The 24094-nt window shown below is 47.5% G+C and overlaps 1 protein-coding gene across 2 annotated transcripts in view; it reads right to left on the reverse strand.

Moving 5' to 3' along the window:
* TEX2 (testis expressed 2) overlaps positions 1-24094 on the reverse strand; it is a 104127-nt gene that overhangs the window by 20889 nt on the left and 59144 nt on the right. For both annotated transcript variants that reach the window (XM_080922529.1, XM_080922530.1), the window contains exons 3-7: positions 21261-21461; positions 19187-19526; positions 16232-16479; positions 6521-6667; positions 2380-2479 (exon numbers count right to left, since the gene is read on the reverse strand). In XM_080922529.1, coding sequence (XP_080778655.1) covers positions 2380-2479; positions 6521-6667; positions 16232-16479; positions 19187-19526; positions 21261-21461 — 1036 coding nt within the window. The remainder of the gene's footprint in view (positions 1-2379; positions 2480-6520; positions 6668-16231; positions 16480-19186; positions 19527-21260; positions 21462-24094) is intronic.

Raw genomic sequence — 24094 nt, forward strand, 5'->3', positions numbered from 1 at the left:
CTTTCTTTGGTAATATTTTCTCCCTGTTATACAAACTGACAGATTGCTACTCTCTGCCCTGAACTGAGTTAAGTAAGCTTCAAGTGGATTAAAAGCAGCAAGGCTTTGATCTGCAGAGTTGAAATGTCTCCCACCAGCTCAAAAAATACCAGGAAAGAAGACTTAGGTCTCCAATTATCCTCAAAGCCTGACCGATGCAGTCCCATGTCTTCAGTACAGTTCAAAGCCACAGGGACACTTGGATGTGACAGAGCCTGCTGTGCCCTGCCCAGTGTCACTTCCCTTAGACATCTCTATTGAACCAGAAAAAGGCGGTGCTGAGATTGGAGAGGCTGCAAGCATGTGAGAAACCTCAACAGGCACCTTCAGTGTTTACTCTTAAAAGCCCAGCGATCAGAAGGTTTGTGTAAGCTGATTATTTACTGCTTGTTACTAGCCAGTTTCTGAAGAGACATCGAGCAAAGGTCAGCAGAGAGGCCATGGGTCAGAGGGAGACCCTGCACTTGTATTCTGACGGGGCGAAGCTCCTAGCTACACAGCTAACTTAGCTGTGACACACCTTTTAATACGCTGCACCAGGCTGCATGGGGTCAGGTATGTAGAACAAGCAATCTTGTGCCAGGCCGGAACCAGTGCATTACTTGTAGAGACTAAATCTCCTCCAGCTTCGTCCTTTGGACCTGACTGGCCATGGCGGTATTCAGATTGATCAAGGTGCAGACAGATCTCAGGGCCACAGGTGAGCTCAGCATGCAGGGACCAGTGTGTGTGTGTGTATGTGTGTGTGTGTGTGTGTGTGTATGTGTGTGTGTGTGTGTGTGCGTGTGTGTGTGTGTGCTAGAGGGAGGTACAGAGCTGCTAAGTGTGATCACAGAACACTCGTTCTCTTCATATTGTGTAACGGAAGAAAAGTGAGTTCACTGAATGTGAGCTGATGGCCATAGAAGTGTCCTAAACCTTACAAACTGCACAAAATATGGACATCTCCAGAAAAGCTGTTACCCCCTCTGCTCTGCTCCTAGGCAGAATAATGTTAAGCATGATTCAAGGGGAAGAGTTTCCTTGACAGGGGATTACGGAAACTGAGCTGAGTGGGCAGTTTGTTTGGCTGGGTTATCTAGCAAGATCCTGTTTCAAAGAAGGGAGGGAGAGAGAGGGAGGGAGGGAGAGAGAGAGGGAGGGAGGGAGGGAGGGAACTAATGGGGTTTTCCTGTGTGCCAACAGCCTTTTGCCCATACGGCTCACTCAGCTTTTACTAAATTCCTGCATACTAACTCTTCCCTGTTGATGCCCTTTGAAGCCACATGAAGTTATAAAAGACACAGAAAGCTGTGTCATTATTTATTTTTCTCCCACCTGATCAATTCTTTTCTCTTTCCAGCCACAAGATTAGGCATAAATATTGTGACCATGGCAAGCCTAAAACCTCAAGTCCAAGTGCTGTGCTCCAGCAGACAGGTTTGCTCTAGGAATACTGCCTTCAAATATGTCTTCATCTTTCAAATCCTCCAGACCCACAGGAGTGTAAGGATTATAAAGACGTAAGACAGGAAGGTCAAAGATTTTACAGCATACAGGATGAGGCAGGTGAGGCTGGGGCTGAGCAGAGCAGTGTCTCTCAGGGAATCAGGGCCAGGACAGATGAGCAACTGGTGCCCACGAGAGGACAGTGCAGCTGAAACCTAGCCCACTGCCTCATACCCTGGCAAGGGCTACAAGTCACATAAAAACTTGGGCCCCAGCAACTGACTTGAGAGTGTCTAGGGTCTGGAAAAGCCCCTGTAACAGACTAAGAGGAGGAGCTAGAAGGAACCTAGATCTATTACCATTCAGTTTCCTGCCGTGACTGTTACAGACAAAAGTCACTTGCAGGATGTGGTGGCACTTGTCTGTGCTAGGGAGGCTGAGGCAGGAAGATCATGAGTCCAAAGACAGACTGGGCAACAGAGCAAGGTCTAAGAGCAGCCTGAGGACACACAGCAAGACTCCACAGCAACAATGAAACAACAACAAAATCAAAGCAAACCAAAAATGGCTGGAGAGATGGCTCAGTGGGTAAACGTTCTTGCAGTGCAAGATGAATGGTCTAGGTTCAAGCCCTGAAACCCATTTAAAGGTAAGGAAGAGAACTGACTCCATAGAGTTGAGCTCTGACCTCAGCACGAACATCTCTGCCAGCTCCCCAATCTCTCCCCCTCTTCCCACCCCACCCTCACCCCCACAAATTAAGAAACGTAACAAAGAATAAGAACAAAAACCACAGTTCACATGAACAGCGAGGTTAGGACTTGGCTTCTTTCTGAGCACAAGCCTAGGTGTGAAAGCTACAGCTGAGAAGCATTTACCACCCCCCAAGTCCTCCAGTCAACTAAGAGTTACCTTGGTGATCAACATAAGGCTTGAAGGCCTGAAGGATTTTTGGCACAGCCACACCCATGTCAAGCTCTGTCAGTGTTAGTTCATTCATAAAGTAGGGGAGCTGCAGAAAAGAAACAAACAGTGAATGAGACCCCAGGAAGCTGGTAACACACTAACGTCAACAGAGCTCCAGGCATTGTCTGAGGAGAGAGAAGTTTCGTGTTGGGTCACATCTTTATGTTCAGACCAGAGAGGCAGAAACAGACAGACAGATGCTATAATCTCATAGAGCAGGAGCTGGGGCTTGGTGTGGACTTTGTCAGTGATGGCTGTGGCCGAGGAGGTGAAGAGGCATCTATAAAGAGTGGCAATTGGCCTGACACCTGCTAGTGGCCAGGAGGACTCGAGAGGAACGGAGGGTAAGAGACTATTACATTTCAGACAGGCAAATTTACCACAGGATTAGAAATAAATGGGAAAACCAAAACTAAAGCCTAACACCCAAATCTGCATCCCCCTGTCGTAGGGCTGGCTATTTCCATCTTCCTCCCATGCTCTGCCGGCTCCGCAAAGGCAGGTCTATGAGGACTTTGCCTGGGAAGCCTATGTCCAAGGTCTCTCTAGTTTCAGGGTGTGTAAGGTCATCCGTGTTCACCAGTGGCCAGGGGAGAGAAAGTACAGGGAGAAACATTGGCATCTGTCCTCACACTCCAGGGAAGGCCAGAGCTCCTAGACAGGCAGCTCTACCCTCACAGGTCTCTTGCCAGATGACTGGTAAATTGCTCGCCACCGTTGCCCCTTCAGGGAGGGCCACAGCTCCTCACCTCTGCTGACCCAGGCAGACTGCAGTCTTGCCTTGGCTTTCTGCACTCTTCTGGCTATTCTTCTGAGTGTGCTATCTGGTCCCTGCTGGATCTGACTAACACCATAGAGAAGAATAACATCAAAGTACTGCTGTCCTTTTCAGAACCGCCAAGTTACCCCAAGATCATACCATGGCCTTACTATACTTCCTCTGGCTGGATTTGCACCCCCCCTCCATTCCTATGCCCCCTCCATAGTGTTTCTCTGTGTAGCTTTGGCTGTCCTTAAACTCAAGACTTCTGTCTGCCTCCACCTTTAGAGAGCTGGGCCCACCACCACTGCCAGGCTGGATTTGCTTAATCTTCAGGTCATTTGTTATTTTAGGGTAAGGGATCCCCACCCCCACCCCCACCCCCAGGATCTCAATGTAACTGTGGTTGGACTGAACTCAGAAAGACCTGTCTGTCTGTGTCACCCAGTGTTGGATCTAAAGGCACGTGCCACCTTATGCAGCTTAGCTTAAGATCTGAAGTAGGGGTTAGTACTTTTTTCCAAATGGCTGGTTACCCCGCCTATTCATCCAGCAACTAACCGATACGTTCCCTGAGCTGGACTATCACCTTTGAGTACTAGCTTCCCACCACACTGGAGTCTGCACTGTAATGTTTTCTATCAGCATCAAACTCCCCCATTGCTGTAGCCTTTTTGTCTGTCCGTCTGTCTGTCTGCCTCTCCTCCCACCCCCGCAGGGTCTCACTGTGTAGCCCAGCCTGGCTTTGAGTTTATGATGCTCCTCCTGCTTCAGCCTCCTAGGTGCTGAGATGACAGCCACACACCACCACACCGGGCTTTGACACAGCTTTATGTTTATAAGTCCTTTCCTTTCAGAACTGTCTAAGTTATAACCTGCTCGGGTGACTCTGCTGTCTACACAGCAGATCTCTGTAGCAGGCTCTCAGCAGAAAGTGGGATCTGTCAGGGTTCGCCAGGTGGAGAACTTCACCTCTGCTTTTTTACAGGCACCCATGAACATGGCATCCAACCACTGTTGTTTAAGACAGGTTCTCATGTAGCCTAGGCTGGGCTCGGACTCACTCAATAGCTAAGGACAGCCTTGAGTATCTCAGTTTCTTGGCACTACCTTTCGAATACTGTGCATTCGGGGCCATGGCCATGTGGGTGCCACCATGAATGAACCCAGGGCTTCCTGCATGGTAGGCAAACAGGGTATCACCTGAGTTACTATGTTCAGCCCTCAGTCACACTTGTCTGCATAGATGCTCCTTGTCTTAGATACCCTCCCTCCCCCCCAAGCATCAATGTGAATATGGGTGACATTTCTATCAATCTACAAAATGTCACTTGGCTGGGCAAGTATGCCACACCTTACACACTTACCACAGTGCTTTTTGTTTGCCTACACACTGAGTAGGCAGCATGGTGAGTAGTCTCTAGTTGCCAGTGACTGTTGGGGATAAGCTGGCCAGCAAAGCCTTCTGGGTCTACTTAACCCCAGGAAGCTGGCACATCACAACTAACCTCTCCTCAGGGACCACGTTCCTTACTCCCCCTAAGCAAACTCAACTGGGGCCCAAACCGTCAGGTGTATGAGATACAGTCTTGTTTGTGGAGGAGCATCAGGCTGTGTGCAATGACGGCATCTGCTGAAGGGCATGAGCATCTCAATGATATATATGAGCAGCAGGGGCCAAGGCGAAGACTTTACTTGTTGTTAGGGCAGAAGCGCCGCTTGCTTTAAACCCACGTCTGGATATCAGATGCACCTCTGGCTCACTTGAACCATTGTACGCGACTGACCGAGAGACTGCCTGTGGAGGAACATGGTTATCCTTCTGCCCTTTGCTCCTGAGGTCTCCTCTGTCTCCAGGGCACACCACAGTGCAGCAGATCACAAGTGGGTGTGGATAAGAGGAGGAGCAGTGAGAGACTGACAAAGCCACCAAGCTTGGCCTGGGGACTACTGGACTTCAACCACTTGCTAACCTTCAGTCCTTCTGACCAGAAAAGGCAGAAGAACTTAAGCAAGGACTTTCATGAGCAATGGAAGCAGAAGACTTCCCTAGACTTCCTCCAGACTGAGGGAACCGTTATCACTTCCCCAGGGGACGAGGCCCCAGAACCTCCCACTCCTAGTTCGAAAGTTCATGCCCTGGAACTGGTGAGAGTCCATCTGGAATGCAGGCATACCCTGTTCCCTTTTTGCTCCAGGGAAGCACAGCCCTCCAGTGTCTGAGAACTGAACAGGGATAACCCCTCTTATTTACCTTGACTGGAGACTTCCCAAGGTGACAAAGAGGTCAAGTACCCTTTGGGTAGCTGCTGACATCTCATTCCCCAAGAAAGAGGGACACTTCATGATGGTGAGCAGAAGCCAGGTCAACACAACCTATCTTGAAGACACTAACTGGTTGACACTTGTCAAAGGGTCCTCCCAAAGCCCTGCTCTAAAATTTCTTCAGGTCAGAAGGCAGCCTCTCTTCTTTACCAGAGAGCTGGTCTGGAGAAGGCATATAGAGCTTGTCATAGATCAACTAAGCCCCAAAACAAATTCTGTTTTGACCAGAGGAAGGACCAAAATCCAGGTGAAGCCACTTTGTGTCCATATCTTACTTCAAACCTAAGTTTACCTTAGTCTGAAGTTTTCCTGACCGGGAGGCCTTGAGTTCCCTGAGAGTCTGTGCAAAGTTTTACATTAGCACACACATTCTTCTAGGAAAAGGATTCACAAGTTTCTGCTTCTCAGAGGAATCTATGGCCTAAAAGAACACCTGACATAAGCTCCTGATCACAGGACTCTGACTTGGTGGCCAAAGTGTTCTCCCTGGCTGGACCTTGAGCAGGCCAAAGACTTGCTTTTCAGGAACCTCTACAGGTCTCTGGTTGGCAAGCATGTCCTTCAATGACAGTCATGAGGAATCTTTAGGCATGTTAAACACACTTCCAAGCGGACTGGGTTAGTTAGCATCAGGAGTGTTTCTTCAGCAGAGAGAGCCCAACATAGAGAGACATCAAAATTTCCATGTGGCTTGGCCCACCCTGAAGCTAGGCTGAGTATGAGCTGTCTCCAACTCAGACACAGATGAGCTACAGAGCTCCTTTCTCCTAAACAAGCTCCGAAGGACCACCTAGGGAGGGTAATGACATAGCAACAGTAGAAAAAGCAACCAGCACAGCTGACTCAGTCTCTAGATACTTAGTCACAAATCACGGCCAGTCTGTGATCCAGGCCAGATGTGTGGTACCTTAGACCAAAGTGTGTTTTCATTTAAGACCTAAGGGACAGAATATCCAGAGGTGAAGGTGGGGGATCAGAGGACACTGGTGTAAAAATTGATACCTTAATTTTGCTGAGTTTCATCTGGATTTTCTTTGACACCACATCAGACCAGTATTTCTCGCCCAAGAAATCCCAAAATATTCTTCCAACCAAGGCGTTCACCCAGGCTTCCTGTTCTTCCTCCTCAGAGGGTGGGGCCTCTGGCAACTGGGGAAAGAAAAGAGACTGAAATTAGCTGTCAGAAGACTGGAGACTCAGACAGGTGCTTATTTCCATAAAGCCTCCGAAGGTCCCCCTGTAGAATCGAGCGCGTGACTTGTCTTTCTTCTCTGCAAATACAAATCCCACAACGCGCTGGCGAGCAAGAAGAGGGGAAACAAATCAGCTGTTACAGCTGCACCTTCTCTGTCGCCTTTCTGCTTCTGCCCATCCTCCTGAGATGCAGCTAACACCGACAGCCCTAGCTCAGATAACCTGCCCTGCCCACCCCCCTGCCCCCAACTAACTCCATGTCTGAGAGTTCCCTGTCACAGGCTGCTTATCTTTCTCCCAGTTAAGGCTTAGGCCTGCAACTGTCAAGTCCATCCTCATCCCAGAGGCCAGGTCTCAAGTTCAGCCTGATACCTGCAAAGGCAAGATATTCTTGAGGTGCTTACACACACTGACATTTGCATTGCTGTGCCTCTGAGATACAAAACTCAGCAGAGTCAGGAGTTTCCGAAACCCTTCTTTCTCAGCAAGTGATGGAGAGGAGGGTACGAACCACAGTGCTGGATGAAAACATGGCTCTCAGGACAGATGTTTGCCTCAACCCCAGCCCAACAAACACTCTAATGCCCATCACTCTACCCACACACAATCTGTCTGAAACATCTGTTGTGACCAGTGGGTGAGCAAACCTGTCTCTAACTTCCTGGGTGAGCTGCCAGACTTGAAATTTGGCCTATCGTGGGTCAGAGGTGGGCATGGAGGAGGAGGAGGAGGAGCAGCAGCAGCAGCAGCTCTGAGGGGACTGAGGTTTGGTGGCGAGCACGTGCTGGTGGGCTCAGTACTTACAAGGGTGGCAGGGAGCACTGGTGCTGCTGACCATTGACACACATGGGCCAATAACAGACTCCTGGAGATCACTCCTGAGCGTCACAATACCTCAGAAACAGGGGAACCCTGCTTCCATCTGAGGAAGGAATAATCCCTGGTTCGTGACTGAAGCCTGATTCTGGCTCCCTGCTTACTCTGTTATGAGGGAGGGCAGGCAGCAGACGCTTGTGGAGGCATCTGAATTAGATTAGGTGCCTTATATAGAAAAGCAAGCAAACAAAAGGAAAGATCAAAAGATCTAGAAATGCAGCAGAAGCCTAATGACTGCTCACTTTCCCTTGTGGTCTATGTAAACACATCTGGGCTCCACATGTTACGACTATACACCATCCACTCTCCTTCATGCCTTGTGCTTGTGCATATGAGCCACCATGACCTGCTCTGTGTAGCCAACTGGTCCACCTGGCTATGTACCCAGGCCAACAGCATGGCACACTGGTCACCAGGTGCCAAGAATCCAACCTTGAAAGTCTGCCTGCTGTGTGAACCCTATGGCTTACGTCACATAACAGATCTAAAGCCTGGACTTAGGGTCTGACCTATGTGAGCTGTACGTTGAATCTGATGCAAAGCCAGCGGACGGTTCCGCCCCCATGCCGTGTTATAGATGTTCCATTTCCCAGTAACACATCAGTGTCTAGGACATGTTCTAGACTCCTTCAAATCTAGATGATTTCCATGGCCTTCCTTACGAATGTCAAGGATGTCAGTGACTTATTAAGAACAAACAGGATGGAGCGGGGCAGCTCAGTGGTTAAGAACACTATTGCCCTCCAGAGGACACACTTTAGTCTTTGGCACCCACTGGTGGCTCAGAACCACCATCAACACCAGTGACACCCCTTTCTAACCTCCATAGGCACTGACACACAAGACATCCACTTACACAGACACCTGCACATACACATCTGTTAAAAATTAACACCTTTGTTTAAAATTGATACACATTAAATTTTCCATTTCAGAAGAGGTGACTCTTCCCAACTTACAACATTCTATGTGTGTTTCCCTGGTGCTGTCATGTCCTGTACATTAACTAAGACATTTTCACCACCAAGTTCTGGATGAAAGGACAGAAGCTGGCATTGGCAATTTCTCATGCTACAAGCATGCATACATGTGCATGCATACATGTGTGTGGACATGTTTTTGTGCTTACCCGCCTAACCCCCACACACTGTGCACTATCATCTCAGGCCAAGGGTAACCAGTACAGGACTCCTTAAACCCCAGACTATCTGCCAGACTTCTGAAGAAACACCACCTATCTGAAGAAAATGACCCCAGGCTACTCGGGAGCTGCCAAACCACTACCCACGTCAGACTCTCGTCATCTTTAGTCCTGTAGGCGACACAGAAAAAAAGGCCGCCTCTTCCTTTCTCAGGAGAGTGTATGCAACCTTTATTGGTCTTTCTTTAAAAAGCTCGTTTTTACAGGAAACAAATCACACACACACACACACACACACACACACATACACACGCACACACACACTCAAAGCAGCACAAAACAAAGACTGTTTCACAATGACGTCCAAGCCAGTGGCATATGATGCAGTAAAAAGTCTCAAGGAACTGACAAGCAGGCTGCTTTTCCTTTCACCAGTTCCTGTATCTAAGGCAGGCTCTGCACAGGGAACAAAGACAAACACCAGAGCTGCAGAACACAGACAGTGCATCAAAAGGGTTTTACGAACAAGACCTGGACTCTGCAGGCTGCTTTAATGCATTCCCAATGACTGTCATAAAAATGTTAAGCTGAAGAATAAATGTGAATACACTTCCTAATATCGCTCGAGAAATGTGAGGAGAATACTCATCGTGAGACCTCCTCCCTCCGCACGGTTAGGAAGGGTAACCAAACACGCTTCAAAAGACAATGTTTGGGGGAGCTAATGTTCCGGAGCTGAAACAAGGCCATCGAGACTGTCTGCCTAGCTCCTGGGGAATATTGTATTTAAAATGAGCTTATGCCCAATGCATCATGGACAGACTCAGTTCTGTGGGAGGCCAGGGATGCCTTTCTGCTAAAGACAGATTAAAGCAACTGCTCCTGAGCTTGGTCACGCATAGCTGCTGTGTCAAGGTGGCTGCTATGATGGCCTGGTTGAGGAACAGACACAGCAGGACACTTTCTTCATGCTTGTGTTCTTGTTCCCCAGATTTTAAAACAATGCATACTCATTACAGAACACCCGCATGATCTCTCTTCCCAGAGAGAAACATTTTTCATTATGTTTTCTTTAAGCCCAATCTCTCCTTCCAAAGACACGGTCTCACTCTGTAGCCACAGATGATTTCAAACTGGCAATCCCACTTCAGCTCCCCGAGAGCTAGGGTTACAGACATGCATCGCCAGCCCAGTCCTTTTCCAGTGTTCCAATGATTAAATAATAATAGTAATAGCATTTGGGAGGCAGAGGCAGGCAGATCCTCGTGATAAGTTTATAGTAAGTTCCAGGTCAGCCCTGGCTATACAGTCAGACTATGTCTGGCTCCCTTTCAACTTCCCCCAAAAATGGTTTTATAAGACAGAGTCTCCTGTAGTCCAGGCTAGCCTTGGATTCATTCTGCAGCTGAAGATGGACCGTCTGGCTCTGCTGCTTCTGTAGCACCGTGCTGACCAATGGAGCAATATATTTTTAAGATTGCCCTTCCATCCTCTAGACAGGGTTACTCTGTGTAATGGTCCTGGCTGTTCTGGAACAAGATTTCTGTTATTTTTTTAAAAACTCTGTGTGTATGTGTGTAACATGCCTGCTTAGGTACATGTTGTTTTCTTTTTAAAAGATTTATTTTATTTATTATATATAAGTACACTGTCGCTGCCTTCTGACACACCAAAAGAGGGTATCAGATCTCATTACAGATGGTTGTGAGCTATCATGTGGTTGCTCGGATTTGAACTCAGGACCTCAAGAAGAGCAGCCAGTGCTCTTAACCACTGAGCCATCTCTCAGCCCTAGGTATATGTTTTTGAATGCAGCTGCCCAAAGAGGCCAGAACCATAAAAAGCCAAAGGTGCTGGATTCCCCTAGAGCTGGAGTTACAAGTAGTTGTTAGTGCTGGGAATTTAACTTTGTCCTCTGCAAGAGTAGCATGCACTCTGTACTGAGCCATATATTCAGCCAGCATAGTTTTTCTTTGCAATGTCTATCCAGATCCTTGACCCATTTTAAAACATTATATTTCTGCGTATGGATATTTTGCCTAAATATATGCCTGTGCACTATGTGCATGTCTGGTACCTGTATAGGCCAGAAGAGGGACTGGAGTTACAGAAAGATGTGAACCACCACGTGGGCGCTGTGACTTGAAGCCAGGTCCTCTGGAAGAGCAGCCATTATCCTTAGCTGCTGAGTCATCGCTCAGTCTCCTGACCCGTCCTGTTTGTCTGTAGGCATGTGTGTATGAAGGCCAGAGACCTAGTCTGGATGTTGTCCTTTAGGCTGCCCATCTTGTTTTTGGAGACGGGGATCTGGGACAATGGGACATACACCGAGTAGTCCCGTTTGGCCATCAGTGAGCTCAGAATCCACCTGTCTCTATCTTCTCAGTGCTGGGCTCACAAGCACACACCCATCACATCTCCTTTTTTTATCTGGGAGTTAAATGCATACCATCATGTTAGCAAGCCCTTACCTACTGAGCTTTCACTCCAGTCACCTTTACACTTGCGTTTTTCCTTTGTGTGTGGTGTATGTATGATGAACATATATGTGCAGATATATGAGTATATATGGAGCCTAGAGGTCAAATATGGGAATCTTGATCTCTTCTCTACCTTACCAGTTTATAGTTCTCTTTTCATGTCGTGGGGGTGGGGTGGGTAAGTACATGTGTGCAGTTACTGACTAAAGTCAAGGAAGTGCCCGAGATCCCCGGAGCTGGGATTTAGACTGCTGCACTCTGCCTGATACACGTGCTGGAACCCAAATTGGTCCTCTGCAAAAGCAGTACGTATTTGTGACTGCTGAGCTCTCTCTAGTCTCAGCCCATCTTCTTGACAGGGTCTTACAGAACTTGACCTTATTGACCAAACTAAGCTGTCTGGCCACTGAACAGCAGGGATCTGCCTGTCTAGCTCAGGGGTTTCAGATGAATGTCATCTGACTGTGCATGGGTACTGGGGAATCCAAACTCAGGTCCTCCTAAAGCAGACACTTACTGAGTGGGCCATCTCTCTATGCATTTACCTACTTCTTTTTGCTTTCACCATTTTTTCTTTTTCTTTTTTTAAAAAATTACTTATTTTACGTATGTGAATACACTATAGCTGTCTTCAGATACACCAGAAAAGGGCATCAATCCCATTACAGATGATTGTGAGCCATCATGTGGTTGCTGGGACTTGAACTCAGGACCTTTGGAAGATCTCTTCCATCTCTCCAGCCCCTAATGTTTATAACTTGAAATTTAGCTTTTATTACATTTTGTTTTCTTTAGTGTGTGGGAGTGGGTTTTCTCCACCAGATGGGTTCTGGGTAGGGACTCAGGGCATAGGGTTAGTAGCAGGAACCTCTACCCACCGCCCTCTGCCTAGCCCTCTCTCAATGTTCTCTATGGCACTGTTTATGGCACCAAAGGCTTGATTTTAGGTGGACCCAGTTTACTTTTCTTTTGACTGTTTGCTTATGCTGTCTTTGTTGGAGCTTTGATTTTTCTCTTTTTGCTTCCTCATGTTCTTTTAGGCAGCCTCGAACTCATATTCTATCAGTCTCCCGTGTGCCATTGTTCCTGAGGTACACCCATACCCCTGATCAGGAGGTCTCCCCTAACTCGGTCTAAGATTTACTTCTGTTAGAGGCTTATAGCTTAGTGTTTACTTTGAGGTCTGTGATCACACAATCTAATTTTGCATGGAATGTGAGGCTTGATCACATGAGCTAATTCTGCATGGAGTGTGAGGCTCGGGTTCAATGTCCTTCTTCTGCATGAATAGTTAGCTGTTCCCACATTTATTAAAAAGACTATTCTTAGGCCAGTGAGATGACTCAGAGGGTAAAGGTGCTTTCTGCTAAGCCCAATGAGTGTTTGTTTGTGGCCATGGCTGTCTTGGAACTCACTCTGTAGACCAGACTGGCCTTGAACTCACAGAGATCCACCTGCCTCTGCCTCCCCAGTGCTGGGATTAAAGCTGTGTGTCACCACGGCCAGCTGTGACTTGAGTTTAATCCCCAGGATACATAGTGTAAAAAGAGAACCGCCTCCTGGAAGTCATCCTCCTACTTCCATGGCATGGGCATCACACATGTGTACTCACACATGTATACACACCAAATACATGTTAAAAAGTTTTAAAATCAAGAGTACTCTTTTCCTTCCCGGTTTTTCTTGGCATTCCTGTGTCCTTTAAATTTTTATTTTTAAATTGAACATATTGCTTCTTTTTTTTTTTTTTTACTTATAATAAGCATTTTTCCGTTTCCGGTTTCCAGTTTGAAGAGGAAAAAGGGAAGCCTTGGGAAACTCTGCCAACCTCAGGGTTCCTGCTTTCTAACTAATTCTTCTTCATATCATTCTCGCTGAAACATAGGTGGCACTGTCCTGTAATCCAGCTCCCAGATACTAGGACAAAAATAGAATCCACAACCCCTAGTGACAACGACAGAGCTCCATTCTGGAGCAGCCTACAGTGTCTCACATTCCCCCAGTCCTCCCATGAAAAGAAAGTGAAGTACCCACAATACCCGGAGTGCCGCAGCCGCACGCCTGGAGGATGGGCACACACTGCTGCCCTGGCAGGTCCCCCGCTGCCAGCTCCAGGGCGGGCAGAATCCGCAGCTTCCTTTTGACACAGAGGACACAGCAGAGCTTGGCGGTCTCTAACCAAAGCACATGGACATTCACCTGCTGACCTACTAATCCTGATTCCAGAAGACGCCCCAACAACACAAAAGCACGCACACACATCCTGGCACCTCCAGAAATTGCAAAATATAAAATAGAAAACCTTAAACTATAGAACATCCACACATCAACATTTCTGCATCTGCTTAAAAAGGTGAGAGTGAATTCTATAAATGAACGCAGAGCAATTTCTAGAAAGTATTTGTGAATGGGCCAGCAATGGTCAAAGAACATCCGTATGCCCTCAACTCTGAGTAAAATGAAAAGCAAATGATGCACAGGGCACTTGCCGGTCTGGAAGTGCGTGAGGGCAGCAGAGACACTGGGGAAAACAACTGTTTTCTGATCTTGGAATCATGGTAGTATTTCAGAGGATGGGGAACATTTGCTCAAATCACAAAACTAATCTGAAGTTAGCACAGCATCTGCTGGCTTTCCAATCAGCGGTTCAGAGCACCATGGCAGAGTTCATTTCCTGCCTAACATGCTTCCCCTTGGGAAGGGCAAAGCCACGCCCTTCTCCTTTCCCTGACTGTCCTGAAGAGCACAGTACACCTGCTGTACCATCCATCCCTGGGGATTCTTGCCTGAAGGAAGAGCGGAGGCCTCCCGCTTTCAGTCTGGCTCAACTCCACTCAACAATCGGCATCTGTCTGTCCTCCAAGAGAGGGCACTTCCCCTTGGCAGTTGTCTTAGGGCCTCACTGCTGTGAAGAGACACTATGATCACAGCAACTCTTGAAAAGGACAACATTTAACTGGGGCTGGCTTACAGCTTCAGAGGTTCTGTCCATTATCATCATGGTGGAAGCAAAGGTAGCATGCAGGCAGACATGGTGCTGGAGAAGGTGCTCAGAGTTCTACGTCTTGATCCCCAGGCAGCAGGAGACTGTGAGCCACCCTGTGCAGAGCTTGAGCACAGGAGACTTCAAAGCCCGCCTCCACAGTGACACATTTCCTACAACAAGGCCACACCTCCTACTAGTGCCACTCCCCGTGGGCCACACATGAGACAGTGAGGGTCAGACTTATTCAAACCATCACACAGTGGATCATCCTCCAGTCTCCAGAGCAGCCTCCCCAAAGTCACCCTGTACAGAGCAACCAGAAGTCCTCACCTGCTACCCCAGGTGAAATTACCAATTTGTGAGGAAAATAAAGTGACTATTGTTGGAAGCAACCACCTCTGGGGCTGTTAGTTTCACAGTGATTGGTGACTGACCACCAGACATGCAGAGTATGGCCCTACCTGCTTCAGGCAGGCCAAGCAGATTTGAGGAGTCCTGAACCCATGCACTTTGTTCAAATGCCTGTCAAAGTCAATGACATGTGTACAGGCCTATGCATGTCCAGCTCTCTGGTTCCCTGGAGCCTGGCAGTTATTAAATTAACCTCCAGCCACTATGGTTTTGGTGTTTGTTTGGTTTCGGTTTTTTGAAATAAGGTTTGTCAGCGTAGCCACCATGTGGTTGCTGGGAATTGAACTCAGGACCTCTGGAAGAGCAATCGGTTCTTAACCACTGAGCCATCTCTCCAGCCCCCTAGCTCAGCCTCGAGTGTTAGGATTAACATAGTGTGCCACCGTGCTAGTTTTCACTTGCTTTCTGAATGTGAGGAAGCCATTCCGGCAGAGTTTTCCAAGTTCTCTGTGTAGTGCACAGCTCTCCCTCTGATCTGCTTGGGTCTGATGAGAACCTGACAACTGATGTCCCGGGATACAGGGACTGTGATGTGGGGAGGAAGGAGAGGATGCAGGCAAACTGGGCAGTTCTGAAGAGCTGACATCACCTTCCCTAGCCTAGAGGGAAGTCTGCTCCCACCAGAGGCGCAGGGTCGGCTGTCAAGCTGACACGGGTCACATGGGTCAGGTCAGCGGTTGCTTCCTCACAGAGAAGAATCAACAAAGCAGGTGAAGCACAGGGCAGCCAAAGGAAGACACCACATGTTCCTCATTACAGGCAGAAACCAGCAAGATGTCAGCCTGACTCCCCATGAGAAGAGGGTGGGTGCTCTGCCGGCAACGGTTATGGCACGGTAGGGGATGGTGGGGCACAGCGGAGGCCTGCGCTAGAGGCCCTGCCTCTGGACTACATCTCATGACAAATCTTCAAGAGCACTGACAAAGCCAAGGACCACTGAGGTGTTGGGCCGTGACTGGGATCTTCCTACCTACAGGCCCGTTGCTCAGGTGCAAACACGAGGCAACAAGATCCTACTTCCCTCTCTCATACCCACCTCTGTCATCAGCAAAGCCGGTTCCTCTCCCAGCTACCCCACTGTCACCCAGATCTTAGCCTACCTGCCATGGCTTCCCACCTACTCCTTCCTGCCTGCCTGCAGCCTTTCTGTGGTCGCTTACGCTTTAGCTTCCAACAACAGCTCAAACCCTTGTAGGACCTCCTACCTCCCTCAGAACACGTCTGAAGGGGCCCTACTGAGCCTCCACATCTGCTGCCTCCCCTCTCGCCCTTGCTTGTTGCCCACCTCTGAGTATCCCAACTGCCTTTTTGTTGTGGAACCTTTGTAGACACTGGGGCCTGCCCTTCTGGAATGTTCACCTACCATATATTACTGTGGCTCACTGACTACCTCCTTAAAGAGACCCTGATAAGACACATAGTAGGAGCTTTACTCAATTGCCTTTACTCAGCTTCAATTCTTCCTGCCATCCAGTGTGAGCTTTGTGCCATCCCCCTGAACGTGAGTTCCGAGGGAGCACATGCCTTTCCATGCCTAGCTCATCACCATGTCTTCAAATCCTGAAACAAGGAGGGCCTGCCATGAATCCCTCGCACACAAAGGCCCCAGGCCCAAGCAACTTTACCTTCTTCCCAGCTGTGGGACTGCTTTCTGCACTCTGCACAGGGCTCCTGTGGGGGCTTTGGTCATCCTGGGGCACACACCTGCCCATGTACACACTGTAGTCTAGAAGCATCTTCTGCCGCACGCTGCCCACCAGTTCCTTCTGCTTTGGCTGGGACATCATTTCCTCCACGCTGCCTTTGCTGCTGCTGCGGCTATGGGTCAGGTGACCCGAGGGACTGCTGTGTCTGCTGTGGGTGGGCAAAAGCCCTGGGGTAAGAGATGATAGCTCTTAATACAAATGATACAAAAATAGGAATACACTAATCGCCTATGGGTTAAATGGAAAAGCAGCTAAAATGGTAACAACTGATGAAGAACTCTTTACCCAGAAAAAACCACCTTCTGCTCTAATGTAGTAAGACACAGGAAAAGGTAAGTCCCAGTCACCTGTAACAATTGCTGCCAAGAACTGTTGACCTGGCATTGACATCCCACCAGGGACACCTGTGCTATCTGTTGAGGAAAGAGTTACCATTTTCTTTTTGATGTTAAACACATGTATTTAAAAACATTTAAATATAGGTTACTCTTTAAATTTCAATAAATCCAGGACCCCAAGATCTTCTGGTGTTTGTTTTTATGGTGCTGGGGATGGAACCGAGGGCCCTGGGCACTTCTAGGCTCTACCCATGAGCTAAACACTTCCTTCATCTTTGTTTTAATATGGGGTCTCCCTTATGAACCCAGCTGGCCTTGAATTTGCTTTATTTATATTCCTTTATCTTTTTATTTTGGGAGGGGCGCGTACACACACCATGACACCCATGTGGATGCCAGAGGACGCTCTTCGGGAATCCCTGCCCTCCTTCCGCCGTGGGCCTGGCCTTCGAACCCAGGTCTGCAGCCTTGGTGGTGAGTGCGCGACCCCAGCAGCCCTGGAAAGGAGCCTGAAGGCAACAGAGAATTCGCTCCTTTGTATCTCCTTCCAGCTGGGGAGCAATAATCCACCTCCTTCAGCTGCATTTCTGCTGCATGCCAGGTGACCTTCTGACTAATGACTGTCCCCGGACTGTCCCCTTGCTTGCAGCCTCTCCACACCAAATTAAGAAATAGCCAGGCCATCTCTGAAAGTCTGAGGACCTTGGAGATACTGTGGTACTACAAAGACCAGGCCGCCCTTGTGGGTTGGAGGTGAGCAGCGCAGAATCAGTGACACAGACTCTGGGAGCAGGTGAGAAACGCTGCAGCAAGCTCCAAGAGTTACCATTTTCTTTGCCCTGGCAGAAAAAAAATGATCCAGATAGAGAACAGAGTATCAAGAAGCAAGATTCAGGGGAGTCCCAAGAGGAAGACACACAGAGGGACAGGAAGTGTGGGTGGAGGGAAAGGCAGGACCCTGACCATCAAGTGCCTCAAGTGTGACCCAGATTCAGTTTATCCTGTTGCAAGAGAGTCTTAAGCATGGAAGTGTCTGACACTCAGGTTTACTGTGTCAAGGTAAGGACAGAGATCTAAATCCAACCGGACTACTGGTGTCGCCTGGCTCCAGCTGTCTGACCTGCAGCTCTCTCCTGGTGGTGCGAACTCTTGGGGAAGCTACTTGAACTTAGTAGGTCAGCTAGGTTATTTCCAAGACTGACTACCTGAGGTTTTACCTAGAATTCAAACTTTTTATAAACCTTCATCATTCTCCAACCACTTCAAGGTTTTACATTATTTTAAATGTCAGGACAGTGTATAACCACCCCCGCTTTTTTTTTTTTTTTTAAATAAAAAGACTTTAGTAGAAAACGCAGCACAATCCAAATAAACTCCAGAGTCTAGTTAATAAATAAAGATTAAAATGACAGAGCCAAGAGCACCTCTACCCCCAGTTCAAGGACAGGGATGAGAACCTGACTGTGGCATGGCTGCTGTTCCCTGTCCATGGGGCAGCTTCTTTGCTTGGGGTGGGACAGAGCATAGGCACTGTCACTCGTATGTAGATCTCACGACTAGCCCTCGGTAACATCAAGCTGGGACTGTGCCAGGGGAACTCATGGCTTCCACGCTCACACCAGGTTCTGCTCTGAGTGAGACAGAAACTGAGTGCTGAGATCTAGAGATTTGGAATCCTCATCCTTAGTTGGGCCTCCTGAGCCAGAACCTGCATAGCAAGTTGCCGGAGAAACCTGTGTTATGTCTCTAAGGGATAGCATCCCTGAGAGAGAGGACAGGCCTGAGTCAACCAGCAAGACTTCTCTCATGTGGTGCTTACAGAGGTGCCTGGTCCTAGAGATTCATCGCCAATGTCACCTTCACAGCTGAAGACAAGCCAGCTGGGCACTCATTGTTCAGGCCGCTTTGAAATACAGTGCAGACTTCCCTGTGGTTCTACGTTCCATCTCTACTCACAGTGTTTTAAGGTGGCTCTGGGTAATTTAGGTGTTGCTAGGCATGTGAAGTAGGTACAAAGACACCCCCCATACACACACAGTTTCAGCCCTTACCACTGACTTCCTTGTGCCATAAGTGAAAGTCATTAAAGATAACCAGATACAGCTGGGCATGGTAGTGAATGCCTTTAATGCCAGCACTCAGGTGGCAGAGCCTTCCTATGTAGCCCTGCCTGGCCCGGAATTCACTATGTATACCAGGCTGACTTCACATAGATCCGCCTGCCACTGTCCTGAGATTAACAGTATGTGCTACCACCCTCTGCTCTGACCACTATCTTCAGACTCCTGAAGCTGTTTCTATGAGAGTACCAAAAAAAGAAAGTCCCCGGGCACCACCCTGGCTAACCACTTATACCTGCAAATGGACCATCACTGGAAAAATGATTGAGAACAAGGGTAGTGTGTAAAAGGTAAATGCATTTGAGGTTGTAGAGTAAAGATCTAAAGGCAGGCTTCCTGTCTGCCTGCCTGCCGCCCTCTCCAAATCCTCCCACAAGCCCTTTAAACAGGTACACACTAAGCGAAAATGCTATTACCTGATTTACTTCCAGAAACACCAGATGGCTTCTTGAGGTCTGACTTCAGCTTTGACGCCAGGATGAACCTCCGGAACCATTCCTCTTTTTCTCGGCCCGTTCTCCCAAATAGGTACAGTATCGGGTCTCGCTGGCTAGACTTTGTCCCCTCTTGAGGCTGGGGTGGCTTCTTAAGGTCTTCGCTTGCCAGCTCTTTCTCAGGAGGCAGCTTGTCCTCACCAGCTTCCTTATCAGTCTGCGCCTTAGACATGAAGTCATCTTGCCGACCAAGCTCAATACAAATGGGGTACTTCTTATTCCAGATTCGTTTTCGAGCCAAGCTTTTAGGTACAAGATAAATCTACAGAGAAAGGCGAATGACAATTTACACACTAAAGAGTGTCTGCCTTATGCATCGATATCACACATATCAGAAAGGTCAGCATTTCGGGGTCTTTGACTCAAATGATGTGAGTTAAATAACTTGAACCATCCGTCTATAACCTCACTTTAGAACAGGGAATACATTTTAGAAATGATTTGTTATTCCTCAAAATTCCTAAGTGTACATATTTAAGAGCTACGTGAGATCCGTGAATATCTTTCATTCTCAGGCAGCCGTACCAGAGTAGTAACATTTAAGTGGTTACCATCAAACAGGCTTGGATGACAACTGAGTTAGTGACCCTAGGTGAAGCTTAGGCTGGAGAAAAAAAAGCATCTCTCGGTCTAGACAGACAGTGCAGGTCAGAGCTCAGAATCAACCCCAGGATGAATCTATATAGCAACTCCTTTACATACGTCCATCACTTCGATGGAATTTAAAGACCACTCACAAGAGCTCTAAGAACAGAGACGTCATGTGTCACGGTTTGAATATGCTTGGCCCAGGGAGTGGCACTTTAGGAGGTGTGGCCTTGTTGGAGTAGGTGTGTCACTATAGGCATGGGCTTTAAGACTGCCATCCTAGCTGCCTGGAAGTCAGTATTCTGCCAGCAGCCTTTGGATGAAGATATAGAATTCTCAGCTTCTCCTGCACTGTGCCTGCCTGGATGCCACCATGTCCCCACCTTAATGATGATGGACTGAACCTTTGAACCTGTAAGCCAGCCCCAGTTAAATGTTGTCCTTATAAGAGTTGCTGTGTTAATGGTGTCTGTTCACAACAGTAAAACCCTAACTATGTATGACACCATGTCTGTGTGGAATAACAATTTATATTTCCATGAAAATACAAATGATGCTTTATCAAATGTGCTGGCATGTGCACACTTTTAAAATTTTACAGAGTTTTATCAATACTTGGCAACACAACATAGCATTTAGACTGAAAAATCCAGCTTTCTTTCTTTCTTTCTTTCTTTCTTCCTTCCTTCCTTTTTTCATTCCTTCTTTCTTCCTTTCTTTTTTTGGGGAGGTTATGTGTGGAGGGGGTAGGCTGAAACAGTTCTTACTATGTAGTCCAGAAGAGCCTGGCCTCAAGCTATGTAGCCCAGGCTGTCCTTGAAGCCATGGTGCCCCTCCTGCTTTGGCCTCCTGAGATCATAGATGCCACCACACCTGGCACCGGTGCTGCGGATGTGACTGTACAAGCATTCTACCAACTAAGCTGCATCCCTAGCTCCATAACCAGCTTTTAGAGTCAATTCTGAGTGCAGAGAATTGACTGCCCCTTGCTTCCAGAGGGTAGTCCATGGAGCTGCGCCATGAGCTCCACCTTGGAAACTCAATGAAATCCAGGCTTGGCCGGCCAGTGGTGATGCACACCTTCAGTCTCACTGCTCAGGAGGCAAAGACAGGCAGACATCTGTGACGCTGAGGCCAGCCTGGCTTTCAGATTGAATTCCAGAAAAGTCGGGATTACACAGGGAAACTCTGTCTGGGGGAGGGCAGGTGGGGGGTGGGGGGAGGATCCAGGCTCTCAGGCCCCATTCCAACCTGCATTTCAAAAGATGCCCAGTGATCCACTTTCTTTGAGATGGTCCTAATATATACTGCTCCTTAAAAGACATGGTGGGGCAGGTGCAGTATAGCAATCAAGACTCCAGTGCTTCTCATTCATTCAAGCTCTGCTTCCAAAAGTCCCCAGACTCACCTTGCTGTCTGAGAGGTCGTAGATTTTCTGGCTGATGTAGGTGACCTCTGGCTTTGTCTCATTGTAGCTTGCCCTCCTGGAAATGTTTTTGTTGGGCTTTGAAAGTCTTAAGGTTCCACCCTCAAGCCGGACAAAGACTGAGTGTGTCAGAGTCGCGTGGTAGGTTTCTGGATCATAGTTGTAAATCTCATTCATCCATCCCTGGTGGAGAAAAACCTCCATTAGTAAGAGTGAACAGCGTGCCAGTGGTGAGAGTTCCAATATCAGCACCGAAGGTCACAGTGTAGAGTTAGCTTCCCCATGTTGAGTGCCGAGGAGAATTTGATACGGTTTTGATAACCCAAATTTGGGGGGTCAGAATGGTAATGTACACTATTCTAAATATATGGTTCTTTTCTTAAAGCTGACTAGAAAAAGGGAAAATTCAAAAGCTTTATGCGTTCAACAGAGCAAGGCTCTCTGCCAGATCTCCCTTGGGCACTAAGCTAGTCTGGCCTTTTCTGGTTGTTTATTAGAAGGTTTCTTATGTAGCCCAGGCTAGCCTAGAACTTGTGCTGTGGCACTGATGTGTGTCCCCATGCCTAGCTCCCAGTCTGGTGTTGTTACACTGATGTATTTGTTTGTTTATTACATATGTGGTGCCTGTTCATCACATGTCTGTTGAATGTTTGTTACATGTGGGCTGCAGTGTGCCTGTGGGGGCAGAAGGCAACCTGCAGGGGAGGCAGATCTCCTTCTACCATGTGGAACTCAGGACTGAACTCAAGTTGTCCAGCTTGGCTGCACGCACCCACCAAGCCATTTTACCAGTCTAGCTTTTTAAATGAGTCAAATTCCTGCTGATTTCAGCCTACTTTGCAAACAATCTTTTGACGTCTCACAGAGAACATTAATTCCTGTTACCATCCAGCCAAGACTCAGAAAACTTACTGGCCCATTTGTTCGATGAAATGGTAACATGCACCTCGTGGAAATCATACAGTGAAAAGCAGGTGAGTAACAATTAGGCAGCAAATGAAGAAACAGATACAATGAACACGCCGCAGTTATTACAGTAATTTAAGTGTGTACAGCTATGAGCCAAATGAGAATTGACCCATGCTCAAATTGGTATGAACATATTCATACGGTGCCTTGGTTTTTGTTTTGGTTTGTTTTAAGGACTTATTTTGTGAGTATGAGTATTTTGCCGGGACCCATCCATCCAACCATCCATCCATCCATCCATCCATATCTATCATTCATCCATCCGTCCAACCATCCGTCCATCCATCCATCCATCCATCCATCCATCCATCCATCCAACCATCCATCCATCCATCCATCCATCTACATGTTCTTAACTGCTAAGCCATTTCTCCAGCCTTTCACTTTTATGTAAGTGTATTTATCTGTGTAAATATGTGCACATATATGTGTGTGCTTGCAGAGACCAGAAAAGGGCATCAGATCCTGAATCTGGGGTTACAGGAAGTTGTGAGATGTATGTATTGGTGCTGGGAACTAAACTCTGGTCCTCGGGAGAACAGGAACTGTTCTTCACCACTAAAGCCACTTCCTTAGTCCCCAAGGCCCCCTTTTTGGGAGACTGGGTTTTACTATATTGCTGACAACTAACCTTGAACTTTTGACCCTTCTAGCCTTGGCCTCCCGGGTAGAGTCAATTGCAAGCCTATCACCAGGCCATCTTACACGAGGCCTCAGATATAACATTTACACATAGTGATGCACACAAACAGAAACAGAACAAAGAAGGCATAAAATATAATCAAAGTGCATCATGCATACACCTGAAAACAATGAAACCCACCATTTTGTATGCTAATATATGCTAATATATGCTAACAAAACAACTCAACAGCAAACAGACTGTGCTAATGTAATAATGTACAATGCAGTCAGTATTATCACTTAACACTTTGCCTGCCATAAAGCATTTGCTCAGCTTTGGTGAATCACTGAGACCTCTTGAGAGCTCCATAAGGAATGGTAAATGGCTCACTTTGTAATGGGCAGGCAAGTACCTGAAACACCCAGGACGGAAAATGCCATTTCTATGGTAAATATTGGAGTCTCTGACCAATGGAGACCTGAGCCTCTGGACTCCTCAGCAGCCTCATCTTTAGTCATCCATCATCATGGTGTGCACCAAATCTACATGCTGAGAAAAATGCTAAGATCGATTACAAGTTTTTTTTTCCCCTTAACCTGTGTTGGGAATCTGTAGACCCCAGCTCCACAGTTAAAGCAGAATTAATGTCCATTACAGCTCCAGCAGTAATGCCTTGCCTAGCCGTGACAGTGGCTTACAGGTGATACTAAGTCTGGGACACAAGAGTCTCTACCTCCTCCCAACTCAGCAGGGGAAAAGTAATTTCTTTTCTTTTTTTTCTGAGTGTAAGGGTTGAAACAAGGTTTCTCTGGGTAGCCCTGGCTGTCCTGGAACTCACATTGTAAATCAAGTTAGCCTTGGACTTTCGGAGCTCCTCCTGCTTCTGCCTCCAGAGTGCTGGGATTAAAGGTGTGTAAACTCCTGTTAGGTTTCACATGCCAGGATATGTCTATTTTGGTGACAGGTTTCTTCTTTCGTTTAGTGTTTTGGGAGAGTTATTGGAGACCAGTCTGGCCTCAAACCGAATCTCCTCACCTTCTCCAGCATTTACAGAGCTGCACTGTCAAGTTCCGAGATCAGATACACACGCTGCTGTGCTTGGCTTATCGACAATAGTTCGATGTGGCTTCAAAAACAACCCCAATGGGGCCACTGAGTCGAGGCTTCTCCTCAGTATTCCTCTCTTTAAATACACATCATCTGTGGAGAAACTTCTATCAAG

Source organism: Micromys minutus (assembly GCF_963924665.1).
Source record: "Micromys minutus genome assembly, chromosome: 10".
Lineage (NCBI taxonomy): Eukaryota > Metazoa > Chordata > Mammalia > Rodentia > Muridae > Micromys > Micromys minutus.